Source organism: Stigmatopora nigra, chromosome 3, assembly GCF_051989575.1.
Source record: "Stigmatopora nigra isolate UIUO_SnigA chromosome 3, RoL_Snig_1.1, whole genome shotgun sequence".
NCBI classification, from domain to species: Eukaryota; Metazoa; Chordata; class Actinopteri; order Syngnathiformes; family Syngnathidae; genus Stigmatopora; species Stigmatopora nigra.
Window position 1 is genome coordinate 15,605,000 of NC_135510.1, and position 19,237 is coordinate 15,624,236.

At 38.0% G+C, this 19,237-nt stretch overlaps 2 protein-coding genes across 3 annotated transcripts; one reads left to right on the plus strand and one right to left on the minus strand.

Annotated features, from left to right (window-relative positions):
• The first annotated feature begins 752 nt into the window (after positions 1–752).
• Positions 753–6,127, plus strand: eif3jb (eukaryotic translation initiation factor 3, subunit Jb). Its single transcript, XM_077713213.1, has 8 exons — positions 753–859; positions 1,007–1,092; positions 2,721–2,772; positions 2,854–2,960; positions 3,052–3,145; positions 4,239–4,403; positions 4,480–4,553; positions 4,938–6,127. Exons 1-8 carry the CDS (start codon positions 847–849, stop codon positions 5,064–5,066), a joined length of 720 nt encoding a protein of 239 aa, XP_077569339.1. The 5' UTR covers positions 753–846; the 3' UTR covers positions 5,067–6,127.
• A 3-nt stretch (positions 6,128–6,130) lies between these two features.
• On the minus strand, positions 6,131–13,516 carry cilp (cartilage intermediate layer protein, nucleotide pyrophosphohydrolase). 2 transcript variants are annotated; one of them, XM_077713212.1, is made up of 9 exons: positions 13,319–13,516; positions 11,974–12,144; positions 11,184–11,234; positions 10,826–11,095; positions 10,542–10,718; positions 9,889–10,194; positions 9,707–9,815; positions 9,260–9,408; positions 6,131–8,710 (listed from the first exon to the last, which is right to left on the minus strand). In XM_077713212.1, the coding sequence occupies exons 2-9, from the start codon at positions 12,044–12,046 to the stop codon at positions 6,351–6,353; spliced, it is 3,495 nt and encodes a 1,164-aa protein (XP_077569338.1). In that variant the 5' UTR covers positions 12,047–12,144; positions 13,319–13,516; the 3' UTR covers positions 6,131–6,350. The 2 variants fall into 2 exon arrangements, with proteins under 2 accessions (XP_077569338.1, XP_077569337.1); XM_077713211.1 differs by having other exon boundaries at positions 10,542–10,721.
• Between the last annotated feature and the right edge of the window lie 5,721 nt (positions 13,517–19,237).

Consider the following 19,237-nt stretch of genomic DNA (forward strand, 5'->3'; position numbering starts at 1 on the left):
AGACCCACCTCTAAAATGTATTAAAAAATATTATAAAAAATATTTAAAATAAATGACTAAAAGTGAACTATAACTGCTTGGTGTCATTTTGTCCGCCTTTCGCCCGACAATGGCTAGGATAGGCTCCAGCACCCTGTGATCCTGACAAGGATACGCAGTTTTTGCAATTAAAAAAAAATCAAATAAATATTGGACTTTTGATATATCATAGACAAAGACCAAAGGACAACTTGTTCAAAGATGTTTTATTTTATTTGAACAATCTCAAACACACAATGCAAAACATGAATAAGGGCCGTCACAATCTAAGAAATATTCACATATAGAGATTTTTAGAATTTTCAAAACGATTTTTGAACTAAAAACAGATTTAAAAATTACAATTAATGATTTAAAAGGGGGGGATCGGGAGATTGAATATACATCTATTTGATCCTAAAAGAGAAGATTCGGCACTCATGATTGACTCTCCCGGGCCACACCAAATGATGCGGCGGGCCAGATTTGTCCCCCGGGTCGCAACTTTGACAACTATGCGTTACAGGAAAAACTGGCAGGTCACATAAGGCACTAAGTAAAAGTAAGGAATCACGATGTCTTCTGGCCCAACATATGTGGACGAATGTCTATTTTGTCTGTTTTTGGATAATATGAAACAGTCACCTAGAGAACAGGGAAGCAGCGAAAGCAATTCAAGTAAGGAAAAAACGCTCATTTTGTAAAGTGGGGATTATAAATAAGCGAACCCGGAGCGGTGACGTGTGGTGGGCGGGACCAGAGCAAACGTCACAGGCTGGCTGCAGCAACGAGCAGCCCGTCTGTCAAACATTCAGCATCACAGCCAACATGGCGGACTGGGGTAAGAAACTTACTTGGAGCGAAGCGCAACCTTCCCCATTTTCCACTCGTCACCGGCTTTGATACTCGAGTCCATTGCTCCTTTGTTTTCGAACTCACAAGTCGTATGTGGCTAGCGCTTACACATTTTATGCTGTCGTTTTTACAGACGCTGAAAACTTCGAGTCGGAGAAGCCGAATCAAAAGGCGCCACAGGACAAATGGGAAGGCGAAGACGAAGACGACGATGTTAAAGTGGGTGAATGAGACCGTTTGCCTTTGAAGACGTTATTTTGCGTGTTGACGTTGTAACTACGGCGTGTGCTTTTTAACGTGGTTGAAATTTGGTGGCTCTTCGCCGACGGGTCAGCACACTAGCCCACGCAGTCGGGCTAAAGTTAGCCGCCTGCTACCTCATGTTGTTGAACGCCGACATCGGCTCGTGGTGTGCTTATCTAGTCGGTTTTCCGTCCTAATTTCAGCCGTAAAGAATGTCAGTCTCTCGAAGTATATGGAGTTATATAATATCGCCATTTGGAGCATCTCTAGTCTATGTAATGTTGGTATTTACGGGCTAATCTGCCATTGGGCCACCCGGTCGGCTATCAGGCGTGCTAACGCACCGGCTAGCCTCCCTTTACTTTGCTGTGTGAAACGATACGAAGGAACGTCGACGCCATTGAGGCCGAGAACGTAGAAATTCTTTGACCGTATTGTCATGAACCCACGACGGTCAAAAGTGCCAGATCGAGTCCCATCTGTTTGAGACCGTGCTAGTTTGCCCACGTCAGTCATGTGGCTTGATGACTCATCCAACATCTTATGTTAGTTCCAGAATAACTGAATGATGTTATGTTGGCAGGGAAGTTACTAGTTTGTTGACAGGTGGGGGTCCTGAATTGTCCATCCTTCTGTAGCATATGTTTGCCCGAAGAAAAAAACTGATGAGTTCACGTAAAGGTCCTAACCCTGGAATTGTTCCACATATAGAGGAACATCTTTGGGGCCAATGCTCGGTTATGTCAAGCTTTTTGTAGTATGTTCATTACACTGCTATTCACTTGTACACGCCCCAATTTACTTGCGACGTGCCATTGAAAATGATAAATGTCCTATTCATTTTAACTGAGAGGACATGTTTCTGTTCTATTGAAGGTGCTAGCTAGATGTTAGTTAAAATAGTTTGGATGTCCACCACCATCAATAATGAATACCAAAATGTTTAAACCTGTAACTAATGTTACATATTGTTTGATGGGTATATTGTACAATGAAGACACACAAAAAACATGTAATTTGATCTGAAAGGAGATCTTATCTGCTGCTCTAAAGATATATTAGTTCATTTGCAATGTCAACAATCGTTAAATACATTGGGACAGGCGTATTTTGGCTTACAAACCAATCGGTCGAGTTTTTTTGTCTGCGTAGAATTCAGAGCATGAAGTCGTTTAACATTTTGGCAATGAACTCACACAATTGGCACAAAAACAGGATAAATGTAGAAACCCTAAGAAGACAACAAGCAATTTGCGTCACTAAAATGACAATATTTTACTCTTGGCACCAAATTAAGAGAAACAAAAGGTAAAAACAGAATTTTGTCCCATTTGGTTGTTTCTGCAGTTGTTTTTTCATGTTGAAGAACAAAACTCTTGGCAGTTAGACTCCTTTGTGATTAAAGAGAAATGCTACCGCTTTGTTTGCAAAATAAGCACTCAACAACAGTATTATCGTGCTCAAACGGTGGCATTACCAAAAATGTTTCCGGTCCATCCTTTCTGTCATGACTTGTCGCTGCCTTATTCCTCAGACTTTGTACATGAAATATATCCTATGAATCCTCAACAAGAAAACTGTTAACCATTTCATCCTCTTTGCAGGACAACTGGGATGATGAGGAAGATGAGGAGAAAAAAGACGTGAACACAGCAGGTATTTGAGCAATTGTACAACTGCTTTTTTTTTTGGCACCAAGCCCCAAGAACTTTAATATTGAAAATCCTCCATCTTCAGTTCCAGTGACAAAAGTTTCCGAAAAGAAAAAGTTGAGTGAGAAGATTAAAGAGAGGGAAAACCGTTTAAAGAAAAAACAGGAGCTTGAAGAAGAAGAAGAATTGCAAGTATGCTTTTTCATGGTTTTGTATTTGCTGTACTTTACAATACACATGAGTAAAAGGGCTCTTCTGGAATCCTCGGCATTTGTCTTCCTAGGAAGAACTTAGCCCCGAAGAACAACTCGCCCAGAAGTTAAGAGTGCAGAAGCTTCAGGAAGATGCAGATTTAGAATTGGCAAAGGATGCCTTCGGTAAGATGTGAGCTACTGTGTTTTAGCTGTACCTTCACCCTTGCTTTTCTACTCATTCTTCAATGATTTTGAAACTCAATACCTACTGCTTCGTTCTCTCTACCAACCAAGTCAAACTTATTCATTGATTCATCTTCCATACTGTATATTCTCAAGAATTGAGACTTATAATCGCTGGATAGTTTGGAAGTGTTGCTAGAAATTGAGTCTCTTTGAACAAATGCCACATTGCCGAGTTTCTAGAACCAACTTAAGAACTGCAAATGAATGCTCTTTGACAAAATTGCTGCATTCATCAATTTAACTCTAAATCTGGAAAAAAAAATCAAAATAAGACCTCAGCTTTCAAATGACAAGAGACATTTTGAATATGTGTGAACAAAGTTACAAGCAGGGGAAAATATAGTAACACACCGTGTATCTTTTGCAATTTTATTTATATTTTCTAAAAGATTTATTTTGTTTAAAATTTTAAACTTTGAGTCGAAGAGCCACCACGCCTTATATCAGACGCAGCATTAAAAAAAATCCAATCTGCCAAATTATTTTATAATGTATTTGTTTTTAATAGGCCCTGACACATTTGACTGTTGACTGAGAATAAAAATAAGAGAAACGTGAAGTGAGGCAAAAGGCAGCAACATTATACAAAATGTGATAACTAGCAAAGAGCTGCATGTGGCTCGAGAGCCACGTGTTTGCCAGCAGTGTCTTGGTTGATTGATAGTTATATACACCAAATCCATTTCAACTAATACAGCTGGAATTTTCACGGCGATCCAATTCGATACTGCCTTCCCCCTGGAGCTAATTCTTAATATATACTCATAAATATTAATATACGTGTAAAAAAAAAAAACTTTTGAAATACCTATCATTTATTTATTTTCTTTTACCCATTTCTGTTCCGTTTAACAAATAAAAGTGGCAGTTGGCCCCTTTTATACTTTAATCATCAAAAAAAAAAGGTTCTGTCCTATAAAAGACAATTGTTTAGTCACTCCTGCACTCGTGTACTGTGTTTAGCCAGAATATAAATCATTTTTACCATAACTATCTGAGTATATTGTAACTTGTTATATTGTGTTTCTAGGAGTTGGCAGTACTTCACTAGTTGGAATTGATGCCATGTGTCCGTCTTCTAAAGAAGAATTCACAGAGTTTGAAAAATTGCTGAAAGAAAAAATATCCCAATTTGAGAAATCGGTGCATTATTCAAATTTCTTGGATTCATTGTTTCGGGAACTCAGTATTTCATGTAAGTGCTTGCTTGTCTCGGGTCAAAATCATCATTGTTTAATTTCCACTTCAGGCAATTCTGATCTTTCTTTCAGTGGAAGTTGAGGATTTGAAAAAAGTCAGCAATTCGCTTTCAGTTCTACTTAGTGAAAAACAGAAACAAGAAAAGGTAAGACACTTAACTGCTTGATTCATTTACAGATTCATTGTGGATGCTTGGGGACACTATTTACCCAGTAACTTGCATTTAATAAAAATAAAAAAAAAATTGAGTAGTGATGACATTTAATATTACAACTGATGTTGGTTAACTTTTTGTGGCACCCTCTAAGTAAACCATGCGAAAAGCTACGCAAAATATTGGTCAGCTTCGATGGGATTGCAGTTTTGTGATATGTGCACAAGAGGGGGCAAACCCCGCCTTGTATCGTTTGGGTAGGAGTGACCTAGAGTCTAGTATGCCAGAAGATAGTTTAATTTGGAAAGAGTTTCTAACAGGAAATGTATTGATAATGCTATCATATGTGAGTGTAATCTGATCTCAACCTTTCAGCAAAACAAAGGGAAGAAAAAGAAGAAAGGTGTCGTGCCTGGTGGTGGTTTGAAAGCGCAGCTGCGAGATGACCTGGACTATGGAGGCTTTGAAGGGGGCTACGCCCAAGACTACGAGGACTTCATGTGACCCCGGCCCCATGGCAATGGTCCTGTTCCCTTTCCAAATCTGAGTTTTGCAGCTCTATCTTATTTGGTCCAGCGCCATCCTGGAAGATCAGAACTATGTGTTGCCCCCTTCATCTTGCTTCAGTGACTTCAGGGACTCAACTGGAAGCATCCAGTGTCACCTTCTTTTATGTTCATACATATGGAATTGCCTTTTCTCTCTCCACACAGCCTGGACTCACAACTTTTATCTGTTGGGCAACCCCACTTCAAGAGAGTATATATGCTTTATAACGGCTGTTCTTCTGTTGGGTGACCTCACTCCATAGTTCAATGGCTTTTTCTTTTCAGAGCTCATCTTCAATGAAATGTTGCTACCAGCCCAACAGTAGACCCAGTATTCCAATTATACATGTTGTGACATAGAAACAAATGAAGGTTCTATGCAAATTCTTAAACCAGAATCTCATGTATATATTTTTGGTCTCACTTGAGGATGGTTCTCTCTCATACAGATGAGTATATAGTATCTATAACTGGTTGCCAAATACAAATTATTCAACTCATTCAAATTTTTAACTAGTGGTTTTATTCCAGGGAACTAAAACTGACAAGTGGAGGGACGATATATATTATCAGAAAGCACAGTTGAAAGGACAAAGGGAAGGTTAAGACAAAAAATATTGTGGAAAAACATCAAGGAGAGTGTTTGTGTGGCTGGCATTGTGGAAAATTTGAGGCAAGACTATTAGGACTTATTCATGCATTACAAATCAAATTTGCTGAGTTCATTTATAATAGTGCTTGGAAATGGGCAGAGATTGGAGTAGCTTGTTAAATGGTCTTTTCTACAAGCTTGTATCAAGTGTGAAGAGAAATGGGGGCTTTATGGGCTTCTTCCTGTCATGTCTTCATATGGGCTATAGTCATTTGAAAGCAATTTCTCCTTTTTCTAGAAGTTGACTAGTTTCAATCTTGTATGGGAAATAGGCTTGGGCGTTGACAAAGATCGCTGCAGTGTTTTATAAACATCTAATTTAATAAATTGCTGGTGAAAATAAAGTCTCGTTTGAGTCAATAGAAGTTGCCAACTTGCCATTTATTTTTATAGTAATAAATATACTATTTACACTTTCAAGTAAATACAGTGCGAATATACAAGAAATACATTGAAAAATATATTTGTCATGAAGATTTTAGTCGTGTAATAGTTTTGACCTTTCCTATAAAATATTTGCCCCAAATACAGGTTATTTGAGTCTCCCGTTGGTGAGTCTCGTGTGGTATTGACCATCAGTGATTTTGCTTAGCTTTTGGCCCTCACTCCTCTACCTTTGTGATCTCTGGTGCTGCGTCTTTGACTGTCGCGAGCAGTGTTAGCCCTTTGCCGACGCCGGTTCTGTCTGCCTTCTGTTCTTCCAACGCTCGTGGCGGTTTGACTTTGTGCGTTTTGCAGGGCCTGGAAGACACTTTGGCGGCCCGCCTCGCGATCGCCACAACTGAATGTCAGCGCAACACCCTCGTTACTCTTCATGACACGAGAAGTGCCGTCAGAGGTGCCATCAAAGCAGCGGCTGAGAGCAATTTCTTTGGCCGTACGCGGGTCCTGATCAGTTACTGTGTAGATGCCGTAGTTATGACCGAGGGGATCGAGTGGTGCAAGCATCCTGAACTCATTTGTGTCATTGTTGACTGCCAATGGCAGGTGATTAACGAGGTATTCCTGGAGCAGTGGGTTGACGTGATCTCTCTTGCAGCTACCCTGTGGGATCACCTTCACCAACGTACGATCGACGCGTTCCTGGTCATATAACATCCCACTGCACTTGAACTCCAGGCACGCGGCCGACACTGCTGTCTGGTCCATGTCCCGGATACTCCGGATGTCTCGAAGACCGTACAGTTGGCCCACTGTCTTTGGGTGAGTGCCGCCCATGTTATGCGACCGCACGTTAATCTCGTGTGGGCTGTTGATTTTCACTTTGACGAAGCAAGCACGGTATTCCATTGGTTTAGGCCACCAACTGAGATAATCTTCAGTCCAGCTCATTGGGTCGTCTTCATTGAATGGCACCGTGTTGTAGTCGTAACGATCTCCTTCCACTCGTGAGAATCGGAAATGTGCGGCACTGAATGGTGCCTCTTCACATTCTTTTAAATTTTCAAACGCATACACCGGTCCATTGGACTCTTCTGCTGTGTTAGGACTCGGTTTTGCCACATTGATGCTGAATGCTGTCTTTTTGAGTCGAGGGTTTTCATGATCAGTGCGCCTGTAGTTAAGCCTACCCAGGTAGGGCTGAGGCACTCCAATAACATTCGGAATGAGTTTGGGAGTAGATGATATGGCCTCTAGTTCCTCACCTCCAAGGTTGGCCATGACATAGGCTGAGTAAGCATCTGCCTTTTGCTCATCGCAGAAGGCAGGAAGACAAGCGCCATTAGTGCCTGTGATGACACTATCGAAACGTCCCCAAGCCCGGGGGTTGGTGGAGTAGCCAGCTGTGGGCTCCATGTTTATGAGACTCACTACAACTCCCGCGACCTGTTCACTTGGCATAAAACGTTCACTGCGGAAGGCCCTCACTTTGACGTAACATCTACGGTTCTCTGGGACGTCCAGGTTGAAAAGTCGCCGTTCTCTGATTTCCATGTTACCAATGAGGAATGTTCTTTCTTCCCTTTTCCCTCTTTTTTTCTTTTCTACCTTCAGACTTCCTTCTTCCTCCCACAGACCCGTATCGGGGTTGAGTGACCACAGTTTCATCGTTCCCAGGTGTTCAGGCATCTTCACCTGAGCAGAATCCAAGAACACTTTCACTTCTCCTGCATTCAAGGGCTCATTGGTTTCTCCACCTCTGAAATCAACTGAAAACATCCCATAAGTTCTTAGTGGCAAAGTATCCCCTTCATTCCCGACAAAGTTGAGATCGCTCTGGGCTGCAGCTGCTGTGGAAATGTCTCGAGGATCAAGAAATGTTATACTAGCATTGACATCACCCACAAAAACTTCTCCATTTTCCTTATAAAAGGAATTGGGGGGAATCTGAATGTGAGCCATTGGCTCCTGGCCTTCAACTTCCCCCAGGTCAAGAATGTTGCTTTCTAAAGAACTAATCGTGACGGGGTCCTTCTTTCTCAGAAGTTTAACTTCATGATAAACGGCACCTCCTTTGGTATTGAATGGAAGCACTTTTGTTGTGTTAATGAATTTATCCAAGTTGTCCACTAAAGTCAGTACTAGCCTCTCTGTTTCAGGAGGCACATGGATGGTGAAGGTACCTTTGTAGCCTGTGCGACCAATCCTCACACCATTCATAAAGATGTGGCCAAACCTCATTGGTTCCCCATTGTCCACGGCCACAGCTCGCCCATGAACAATTGACTTGGTGTTGACACATTTCTGACAGCCGCATTCACTGACTACCATTATGGGTAATTGGTAGCCTTGGCATGTCAAGTGCCTTTCCTCCATTTTCCCTACGCCGCAGCAGTAGGACACTTTGTCTTTGCATCTAATACCATTGTCCAATTGTCCAACACATGTGCTGGAGGGGCATTTACCAACGTCGTAGTAAAAAGAGTCCGTGCTGTTTTGATGGCAGTCATGTGGAAGACGTATCAGATGAGATTCAGGGATATGATTGCATGAGGGGCTATTTTTGCCTAGGGAGGGGGAAATAAAATATCAATTTTTAAATTAAAACAGCTTGGGTTCATTCACATTCTTGAATATATAGTGTTTATTTTGTTATTTGTTAGATTTATCATAATTATATATTTGCTTGTAATATATTCATTATATATATGTGCTTGCAATGAAGAACGCTTTGACTTATTTTGTATATTAAACATTACATATATGAATGCTTTGCTTATTAGGAATGTTAGGTTCATCATTATTATAAATGTGCACACTTTTCCTTATTTTATATATTAAACATTACATATATGAACACTTTGCTTTTTAGGAGAAGTTTGATGTACACCATGAAATTATCTGCCATAAAGTCATACTTTGTAATTTTCTGAGAAAATAGATATCTCAAGATGAAAGTCGTAATAAATACTAAGTCATTTGCTGTAATCTTATAAGACATTAGTGTTCTTAAAAAGTACAAGTCCCCAGTGTCTTTCTGTAAATTATGACTTTATATGTATATTTCCCCTGTAAGTTTATTGTTGTTGTTGTTGTTTTAACTAAAACATACATACCGATGATTTTGAGTGTGGCTGATTTGGTCTTAATGGCCCCAGATTGACTACTTGCCCTGCAATAGTACTCTCCAGCTTGTTCAGGTTGCAGATTTTTAAGAACCAAGATGCTCTCAAATTTCTTCTCAATTAGGCTGTTGTTATGGAACCTATGTTGAAGAAAACATACAGATCAGAACAAGCAGAAGCACCCAAATAGTTTTTATACGTATGTGTATGAATATATATACACATACACATACACAAATACTTTTTTTTATTCTTTTAACAAACATGTCTTTTTTGGGCATTGTCAGAGAGAACAAATCTCTTCAATTACTTTACAATGATCTGTTAAAAAAAAAAAAAAAAAAAAAACACTTGTAGGGAACAAACAATAGTATAAAGATTTCTGTGACTGAAATGCTAAGTAACTTATAGTCAGTATATTGAGATATAAAGTCCTACCATTGGTAGTTCTCTGGCTTTGGTGCTCCATCTACATTGCAGCAAAATGCAACAGTTTGTCCCTCCCTTCTTGCCTTGCTCTCAGGATTGCTCAACACATGAAGCTTCTCTGAAATGGGAAAACCACAAACATATTCATTTTGAACAACCTTGCTCTTTAACGAAATTCATTTTTACTGTACCAGCTCTTTTAAGATGTATGCCGAGTACTGTGGTACGTTCAGAGCTCTTGGGTATAATAACCCTAAGAGTTGCGTGGCCGTGTAGTTTGATCGTCACTGTAGTGTTGCCATCAGGACACAACCCGGGGATACGGAAATGTCCATTTTGGTCTGTGAGGGTAAGGAGTTTTTCGGAGACAAGGATTGCAGCCCCTTCGCCAATAAGGCCACCAGAACCACGGACAGAGCCCAGCAGGATATGGTCTTCACACATGCATGTATCACACTCAGCATTTACCCTTCCCATCGTGCAATGTAAGGAGCACTCTAAATGGATAGAAAGAAAAATATCATGGAAGTCACTGCTGATACAATTTTCATAAGCCATGATAAGCACATTTTATGCAAACCGATGAAATCGAGAAAAATATAATTGATGGACGTTTTCATTCATTTAAACCCAACGGCCATTGGGATTACGTGATTTAAAGTCTATTTGTAGGTGTTTATGGTCAACATGTCAGAATATATCCAAACTGATTCACCAATAACATCCGGCTATCTATCATGAGTAGTTAAATACTCCCCAGACCAATAAAAAGATTGGCTATCAATCTGAAAAAATAATTAACTATTTGATAGTGTTTAGGGGGGAAAAAACAAATCTATCTTACCTGCATCACACTCTGGCCCATGACATTGTTTCTTTTCTTCCTTTGATCCGTTGCAAAGCATTGAGAGAGAACTGCAGCTTCTGGAACGAATTTGAATTCCAACTTGACCACAGAGAGCAGAACACGAGCCCCAGTCTGACCACTGACTCCAAACACTCTGAATTTCTAGGCTGTTACCTGCTAAGAAATGGAGCTTTGGTTATATTGCACAATAATGTACTGATTTGAATAGATCTTGAATACAAATGGAAACTTAGAATATATATATATATATATATATATACCTTTTGGACATAGAAATCGGACCGCATAGTTGGAGCAGTTTCGTTCTGAACCTTGCTCCTCATTGAGGCACCAGAACCCAACAGTTGGGTCTGCGTGGACCTTCTCTCCGGTTTCTCGGGCTGGGATCCAATCAGAAGTTCTGGCTTCTATCGCCCGAGGAGTCTCACACACTCGAGCCCGATAGTAAAAGCGAATGGCGTCTAGTTGCTCGTAGTCTCCACGACCCCCTGGGTGGTCCACATTGAACCATGTGGTCCATTCGTAGTTGTCTAGGTAGTTCAAACACAAAGATGAAAATTCACATTGACAAAACTGAGTTTAAATTCTAGGATTGACATTTTTCAGAACAATTCTCACCATGAGACCGGGTTGAAGTCTTTGCATTAGAATCTATGCTTTTCCATAGACCTGCAAAAAAAAAACATTGATTTGATTCAATTTAATTCAATTTATTATGAAATTATCAACAATTCAGTTTGGAAAAAAATCTAATGTTGATGTGGAACCTTTTAAAAATAAAGACCAAATTTTGCTAACCTATAAACTATTTGTTCTAAGCATGTTATGCTATCCATAGTAGATGTTAGAATTGTATGGGACAAAAACTGCTTAATGAAAAAGTGCGAAATATGCTAACTCTTCTTTTTCTATAAGTTACGTCTATAGTTATGATTTTATGTTTATTGTTTGGTTCATGTCATGTTTTTGCCCTGATGTTTAGTTTATGTGATCGCCCGTTAATGTCAGCTGTTGTTTGCTTGTATGTCAACCAATCAGCAGTCAGTTTCTTTTGACCGAAGTTTTGAAGTGTTTTTTTGTCTCTTGTGTTGCTTTTAGTTTGTGTATGTGAACATGGTAATATTCAATATTTTTAAAATTTGCATCAGTTGCCCTGTTGTGTTTTTCTACACTTCCCCATTTTCACACCAGCTATTCTGCCCTTCTCTCTCCACACTTATCAGTATGTTTGTTTGGACTAAAAACCTATAAAACCTTATTAACCAGGGAACCATTTTAAATTGTGATAATGTTCAATATGCTATCTTTTAGGTTGTAATTCCATTGAATTGTAATTCATCAGTAATGACCACAAAAAGGCTTTAAATATACACAATACACACAGTTTTGAGTTTTGTGAGAGATTCACCTTGACTTGAGACAACCGTTGCTTGGCTGATTCCAACCAAGAAAAGGAGTAGCTTCAGTGGCATTTTAACCATCTGCGTTTCTATGTGATCTTCAAAATTTTCAAAGTCTTGTAGTGTATGTTTGACACCAGTAACTAAGAAGATGTTTGAAACTTGCAGCACAATTTCACCTGTGGTGGGAGTCAAAAATAAATAATTGAGAAACGGTTCTTAAATGTCGATTTTTTTGGGAACGACGACACAAAAAGATGCATTTTGCTTCATTGAAACAGCTTTAGAACAAGAACATGGACTCAAATTTATTCGTTAGGGGAGGAGTGGAAAAAAAAACAACGCAAAGACATTTTTGAAGCTCCCACTCAGATTTCACATCTGTGTTAGCTATCACCATTTTTCAAGGTTGTCTCACAAACATTTCTCAATCCACCAATGAAGCATTCCCACACTAAAGTTTGTATATTTGTTTAACCTGCACAAATATACACAAGTAGTTTGTCCAATTCATCAAATTATTTAGAGGTTACAATGCATATTTGCAACTATTCCAAGCAAACATTTAAAATCCTCTTCACATGCAGCAAAAAAATGTATTAAAAAAACATTTTAAAAGGTGACTCAAATATATAATATTACAACAACTGGACACATTAGACCAGTGTTTCCCAACCACTGTGCCGCGGCACACTGGTGTGCCGTGAGCAATGGTCAGGTGTGCCGTGGGAAATTGCAAGAAGTCATACAATGTGATATTGAGAGAGAAAAATTAATATGAATATAAGGAGATTAAAATGGAACTATTACAAGGTTCAAATCAAAATATGATGGACGTTAAATTGTAGATTATACTATTATTTGATTCAAGTTGTGAAACAGAAATTTTGTTGCTTATTTTTCTCTAAGTCGAAATGGAAGTTGTCTGGTTTCTAGCGCATCAACTTTTGCCGACGTAAAGTCTGTGTGAGCACAATTTTTTTTTGCGGAATATTAGGAGATTTAAGTAATATTTAGAGAAAAATCATAAAATGATGCGATCAATAACTTTACTTGGTTATTTGCATCACTCAAACTGGAAGTTGTTCAGGGTCCACAGGCCAAATTTCCGTGACATTAGGTCATTGTGAAAAATTAGATTTTGGAATAATTTTGGATGCGATTTCTGCTGATAAAACTTCGATGAGAATAACTATTATAAATATAGGCGACAAAGATTTTCAGATGGTGGTGTCCCTTGAGATTTTTTTCTGATTTGTTCCCTAGATGCCTTAATGTTCATTTAACATGAACAGGCAAAGGATAATGTTGACACAGAGGAATATATAGAACAAAGATGGAAATAGACTTTACCTTCTTGTGGCTGGTATTTCCTTGTCGAGTTCCTCTTCTCATGTCTCTTATCCTCTTCAGAGTGCTTGTACACACTCTTCCAGTCTGTCTTTTATTCTCAGCTGCCTGTAGCAGTGCTCCTTCCTCTCTTGGCAGTGTGCCACAATGTCTTTTCATTACATCCACATTAGTGGTCACTTGTAGTGTTTACGTGTCTAATATCGGTAGTATTTATGGTGGACCTACAGTAAATAACATTTTTCTTAGATATACCTAAAACTGGCAACTATTCTCATGGTCAAATTTTTCCAAATTAGATATTTAAACATACAAAACTGGTATTGTAAGACAAGATCCATCATGATTAGGTAATTAAGTAAATTCATTTATTCAGTCCAATCAATCTACTATGCATGTTTTTGGGAGATGGGAGGAAACTGGAGTGCATGGAAAAAAAACCCATACAAGACCAGGGAAAACATTTGAACACAATTATTCAGTCAGAACTGATGACCAGACGAACAATGATACATGTTAATGCTATACAAATAACATTTAGGATAGGGGTAGGGAGCATATGGCTCGGGAGCCATATGTGGCTCTTTTAATGGGAGTATATATGGTTCTTCGTGAAACTGTGTGGTAAAATATGGGAACCGCAGTGAAATAATGTTCTAAAAAGAATTCAGCCTTTTTTTTTAACTTTCAAAGTGGTGAAATGAATAATAAATGCTCACATTTTCATGTATTTTTACTTTTCACATTCCGAGTATGGCTCTTAAGGAATAATGTTTGAAAATATGAATTGTTTATGGCTCTATTCGTCAAAAAGGTTCCCGACCCCTGATTTAGGATAAGCCAAAAGTCAGACCATTTGAGATTGATTCAATTTGTTGACCTCATCATACAAAACAGCAAAATGTACCAAGGTATTTGTTTCACTAACATTTTACATCATGCTCTACTGCAAAAACACTTGGCAAATACTACCAAAACTAATACTGCACAGTGGTATAGAGCCTGTAGAATATGACTTAAATATGATTAGTACTCAAATGGGACCAAAGTACTCTTAATTTTGCTATAACAGACAGAAATGTATGTAAATACTGCTCTGTATACACAAATACTTGTTCAGGGAACCTTAAAACAACTAGGAAAACTCCTTAAAAGTACTAATCCAACTACTTCTTAACGAACTCAACTATAATTAAGCGACAAAAATATTGAAAATCTAAATGACCATAATATAGCCACTAAAAACCTGATTAAATAGTACTCCTAAATGTGCTCCAATACAATTTAAAAGTTGGACAGAAAATTTCCAAAATTAATATAAGGAATTGATTTTTTCTAATCTCACTGATTGATTGAACCCAGATAATAAATTCAACATGTTGTATATTGGCTTTCAAAGTTACTAAATACTTTAGAAATGTACCTGCTTTCCACTATATTTCATAGAAAAGTTGAAGCTAACTTTTTTTTAAAGCAAAGACCAAAAATAGAAGAAAAATATACGGTATTTTAATTAGTCATAAGCAGTTCAGAAGATGAATTAATAATATGCAGTAATATGTTGCATATAGTGTGGTATATAAAGGTATGTGTACAGTACAGACACAAATACATACATGCCATTACATAATGATAAGTATTAGGGGACGTTCATCAATTGAATCAATACTATTTCAATTGTATTGTGAGTAAATTACTTTCTGTCAGCGTTATAATTAAATTGTTATGTAGTTCCCCAATTGTTTTCTTAATTTTCCTAAAAAGACAGAGGATATAATGTTAGCTTTCGCCCTTTTACCACGCTTGGAGGCCCCCTAATGATAGAAGCAGAGGCCGCTATGCATACTTTCACTGGTAGAGTCATTAAAATAGCCAAAGTCAACCACAAATGCTCTCAGTCTAATCTTTTTCCTTCTCCCCACTCTGAAGAACCAAACCCGAAAGCTCAGGTTGGCCTCATTGTTCCTACTGTTTATTCTGTTCAGAAACATTAGATGACAAAGCCAGATAGCAAAATCCTTTGAAACGTTCAAGGCAATTTTGATGTTGTTGACAATTGAGCTGGTGAAGGATGATCATGTGTAGACATATATGATCATCTTTCAGATATATGGGTATACCGTCATAGTCAATATTGTGATGCTAATGTGCTTAAACAATCAATTTATCAACCCTAACCGATATAACGTGTCATCCCTATCTGGTGGACCAGTTTGTTCATTTTACTTGATCCAGACAAAGATAAAAAGACTATTTTTAGTCTAAATGAAACCGTAAGGCAAGCTGGACATTTTAGGCTTTTGGTAAACAAATTAATGTTACGTATATGTGAATCCAAATAATTTGTTAAGATTCAATCAGGACTACAGAGTCTTTTAGACTAATCAGAAATTGCAAGAATTTAGGGGAGTACAAAAACCAAAAGCAATAAAACATGAGGCATGTTTCCATGTCCTAGTGAACAGATGATTTATTTTACATTTTTTGGTCAGCAAGAGGAAAAAAAGTTTCCACTACTCTAAGGCAGTTTGACATTGGCCATTTTCCATTGCAATTTTATTGTGAGAAAGATATATTCCTCAATGGAGGATTCTTTTCCCATTTCAGTTGAGTCACTCAAAGACAGGAAAAGAAGAAATCCTAATCACCCCCATGTGAAAATTCAAGGAAAAAGTTGCCAATCTCACTGCATTTTGAGAACTTTGAGTCTATTTTGCTTATGTGTATAGTTTTAGGAAGAAAAGATTCAAGTTCTTATGTATAATTGACTTCTCACATTTAATTAGGCGATAACAAGAAAGTATTTGTTTTCATTTTATTTCATTTGACATGCTTTTATCAGACTCTTTGTCCTTATTAGTGCTGCAGGGGTGCTGGAACCCATCCCTGGTCTTTACAGGCTGGAAGCAAGGTCCACTCTAAATTACCAGTGTCGAAGCAGCGACCCCGGGGCCAAATCCGGCCTCCGCGGCATTTCATGGGGCCCAAGAAAGTAAATCAGGATTGTCGACTTCCTGTTTACAGATTACATTTTTTTATTGCATTTTTATTTATTTATTTGTGTTCTTAGATCAAAAAGCATTTTGTAACAGGCGGCCTGTTGCCAGAGTTGTCAGAAGGGTCGACCTCATAGTTCTGGGATCGAGGATTTGATTCCAGATCCAGGGTCTCCTATACGGGCTTTGCATGTTCCCCAAGGCTTGTGTGGATTTTCTCCAGGTATTCCATTTTCCGCCCACATCCCAAAGACATGCATAGTAGGATAGTTAGACACTCCAAATTGCCTCCAGGTACAAGTGTAAACAAATGGTTGTCAGCAATTTAGTGTTCCTTGCCTGGTGCCCATAGTTAACGTGGATGCGCTCCAGCACCCCCTGCTACCCTTATGAGGATAAGCGGTATGGAAAATGAATGAAGTTCCTGATAATTTTTAATAATGCTTCCCGAAGGTACTACATAACCATAACAGCCAAGACAAACAGACTCAAGGAGAGTTTCTTCCCAAGAGCTGTCACCATACTCAACTGGAGTTCTGAACCAAGACTTAATCAAGACTTATGACTACTTATGCTTTGTATGTTGACAACTTATCTATTATCTGGTGATTTTTCACTCTGCTGACCTCATATTCATTTATATATTGATTATTTATTGGTCTGTTGTCATTTGTGCACTGTGGTGGAAGCTTTAAATCTCATTATACTTGCACAATGACAATATAAGCATTCAATTCAATTTGATAAGCTCTACTTCCCCTTTTTTTCTAATTGAGAATGGTAACCTAACCTCAGATATTTTAAGACTTTTGGATGTTGCAGTTGATTCCATTTTGTGTACTCATGTTTTGGAACAGTCACATTCTGTTCAAAATCTAACCCAGACAATGGAAGAAGTTTGGCAAACTCATGAAAAATCCATTGGTAGGAATGTAAATTGATAACAAGACAACTCAGCAGGGGCCATTTAATTGAACAGCATCATTATTTAAAATAAACAAATATATATATAATAAAAAAAGAGCATCAAACAAGCCACATGACACAATAAAACTATCCATGAGCAGAACAATGAGGCAAGTGGTCTAATTACATGAAGGAATGGCTTTTTAAACTTTCTACAATCATACCTGCTGCACTACACTACAGTGCATTATGATTGAGAACATGAGTGAAAGATGCAGTAAATTTGAAATGACCTTACTTTGTGTTATTTAGTTTAAGCCTAATGTTTCATTGTATGGTTGCTTTCCTTATGGATTTGAAAAGGTGAATGCCAAACCTAACAGCGCCCTCTAAAAAGAGTGTGAAAGCACTTTAAGTATAAGTAGAATGAAACAGTCATCACTGTAGGAGCTACTTGAATTATTTTACTTGTTTAATTTACTGATTTTCAATTATACCACAGTCACAACAGTATGCACAAAGATTTGATTGCAGCATGGAAACGTTAACAGCTGCCTATCCCACATCTGGAAGCTATCTAAATAGGAAAATGGTCTGTTTTCCCACCTCAAATTAAGCCTTAGCCATCCATTACTACATGTCGAGTTATTTTGTCATTTGGAAAAATAAATCTTACAGATTCTCCTTTGCAATGAATTAAAAACCAAACCTTGCCAGGAAAGAAAGAGCACTTGACGTGAGGCGAGCACGCATGAACACCAGACAATCCTACAAGTTGGGTTAATACATTGGCTTTAAATAGAAAATCATGGGTTGACGAGACAATCAGAAACACCTGGGTCACATGGGAGGCAGAAGACAAACAAGGGGCGGGGAAACAATAAGTGAACTCAATGCACAATCATAAAAACAGGTCACACAAACCCCACAAAACCTGACCAAATCAATACGTATTTGAAATTTCCCTTAAAATAATGAGAAAAATATTCCGGAGTAGTACTATTGTAATATCGGAGGAATCAAAACTGATGGACTTATGTGTTAAAAAAAAAAAAAAAAAACGTATCCAAAACTTACTGGGAAGAAACATAATATATATTGTAACATTAAAAAATTTAGATGAAATACTTTTCTATGCTGCTTTCTAGTCTTTTGTCCTTTTTCCACTCCTCCCTTTTATTTCCTTATTGATTTTATATTGTGTTTTTCCACATCAATCTGCACAAGGTACTAAAGATAGAAATTATCCCTTGGCTTTAATCCTACATATTTCCGTGTAAATTTTCATTAATATGTACTTTCCCTTTTTGAAATAAATCAAACGATTGTGTACGACCCAAAGTAAATTATTGTAACCAAATAGATTAATACTAATCTTGAATTATGGCTGCTTCTATTCTGAAAAGACAATTCTAGTAGTAGTAGTAGTACTGTTTGGTGAAAGAAATCAATGAATTAAAAGCGATAAAGTGAAAAATCTTTAACATACTGGCAGATAAAGAAAAATATGGTGGATGGTAGATGTGATCATACTCTGCCAGTAGATGTCTCTATCTGGCAGTTTGTCTGAGCAATGGCAAAGAAAAGTCAATTCTATGAGAAATAATGTCTTCATTTGTCATTTATCAGTAAAAAAAAAAGAGCTCTGGAAAAAGGTTACAGTAAATGTTCACAGCTATTCTGTGGAGTGACTTGGTTATCATTAAATCATGATGGTCTTTAAAGGTCAACAATGGTGACTGTAAAGAAAAAGGGCAAAACCGAATCACCTTTTACATTAAACATTTCCTCAATTATATTATATGTATTATACTAAACATAATGGTTTCTACGATTGTTTTCTTTCTGCAGTACTACTGTCTAAAGGCTTCTACATTTGTATAGTGCAAATGTGCATACAAATCTCCAATTGTGACCTTGCCACCTACATTTGGATAATGAATGCCATTACAAGTGGTCACTGTAGCAAGTCATTCTTATGAATGTCACATGGTCCTGGCAGGGTCGCAAAATTTCTCCT

What these genes read in the sequence shown, in the direction of transcription:
- cilp (XM_077713211.1), bottom strand. Translation starts at nt 12,046, where the DNA reads ATGGTTAAAATGCCACTGAAGCTACTCCTTTTCTTGGTTGGAATCAGC. An exon ending in AACGGTTGTCTCAAGTCAAG is followed by an intron (nt 11,235 to 11,973) that starts GTGAATCTCTCA and finishes TTTTTTTTGCAG; the next exon opens with GTCTATGGAAAAGCATAGAT. An exon ending in CATACATCTTAAAAGAGCTG is followed by an intron (nt 9,816 to 9,888) that starts GTACAGTAAAAA and finishes TTCCCATTTCAG; the next exon opens with AGAAGCTTCATGTGTTGAGC.
- eif3jb (XM_077713213.1), top strand. An exon ending in AAAAGACGTGAACACAGCAG is followed by an intron (nt 2,773 to 2,853) that starts GTATTTGAGCAA and finishes CTCCATCTTCAG; the next exon opens with TTCCAGTGACAAAAGTTTCC. An exon ending in AAGAAGAAGAAGAATTGCAA is followed by an intron (nt 2,961 to 3,051) that starts GTATGCTTTTTC and finishes TTGTCTTCCTAG; the next exon opens with GAAGAACTTAGCCCCGAAGA.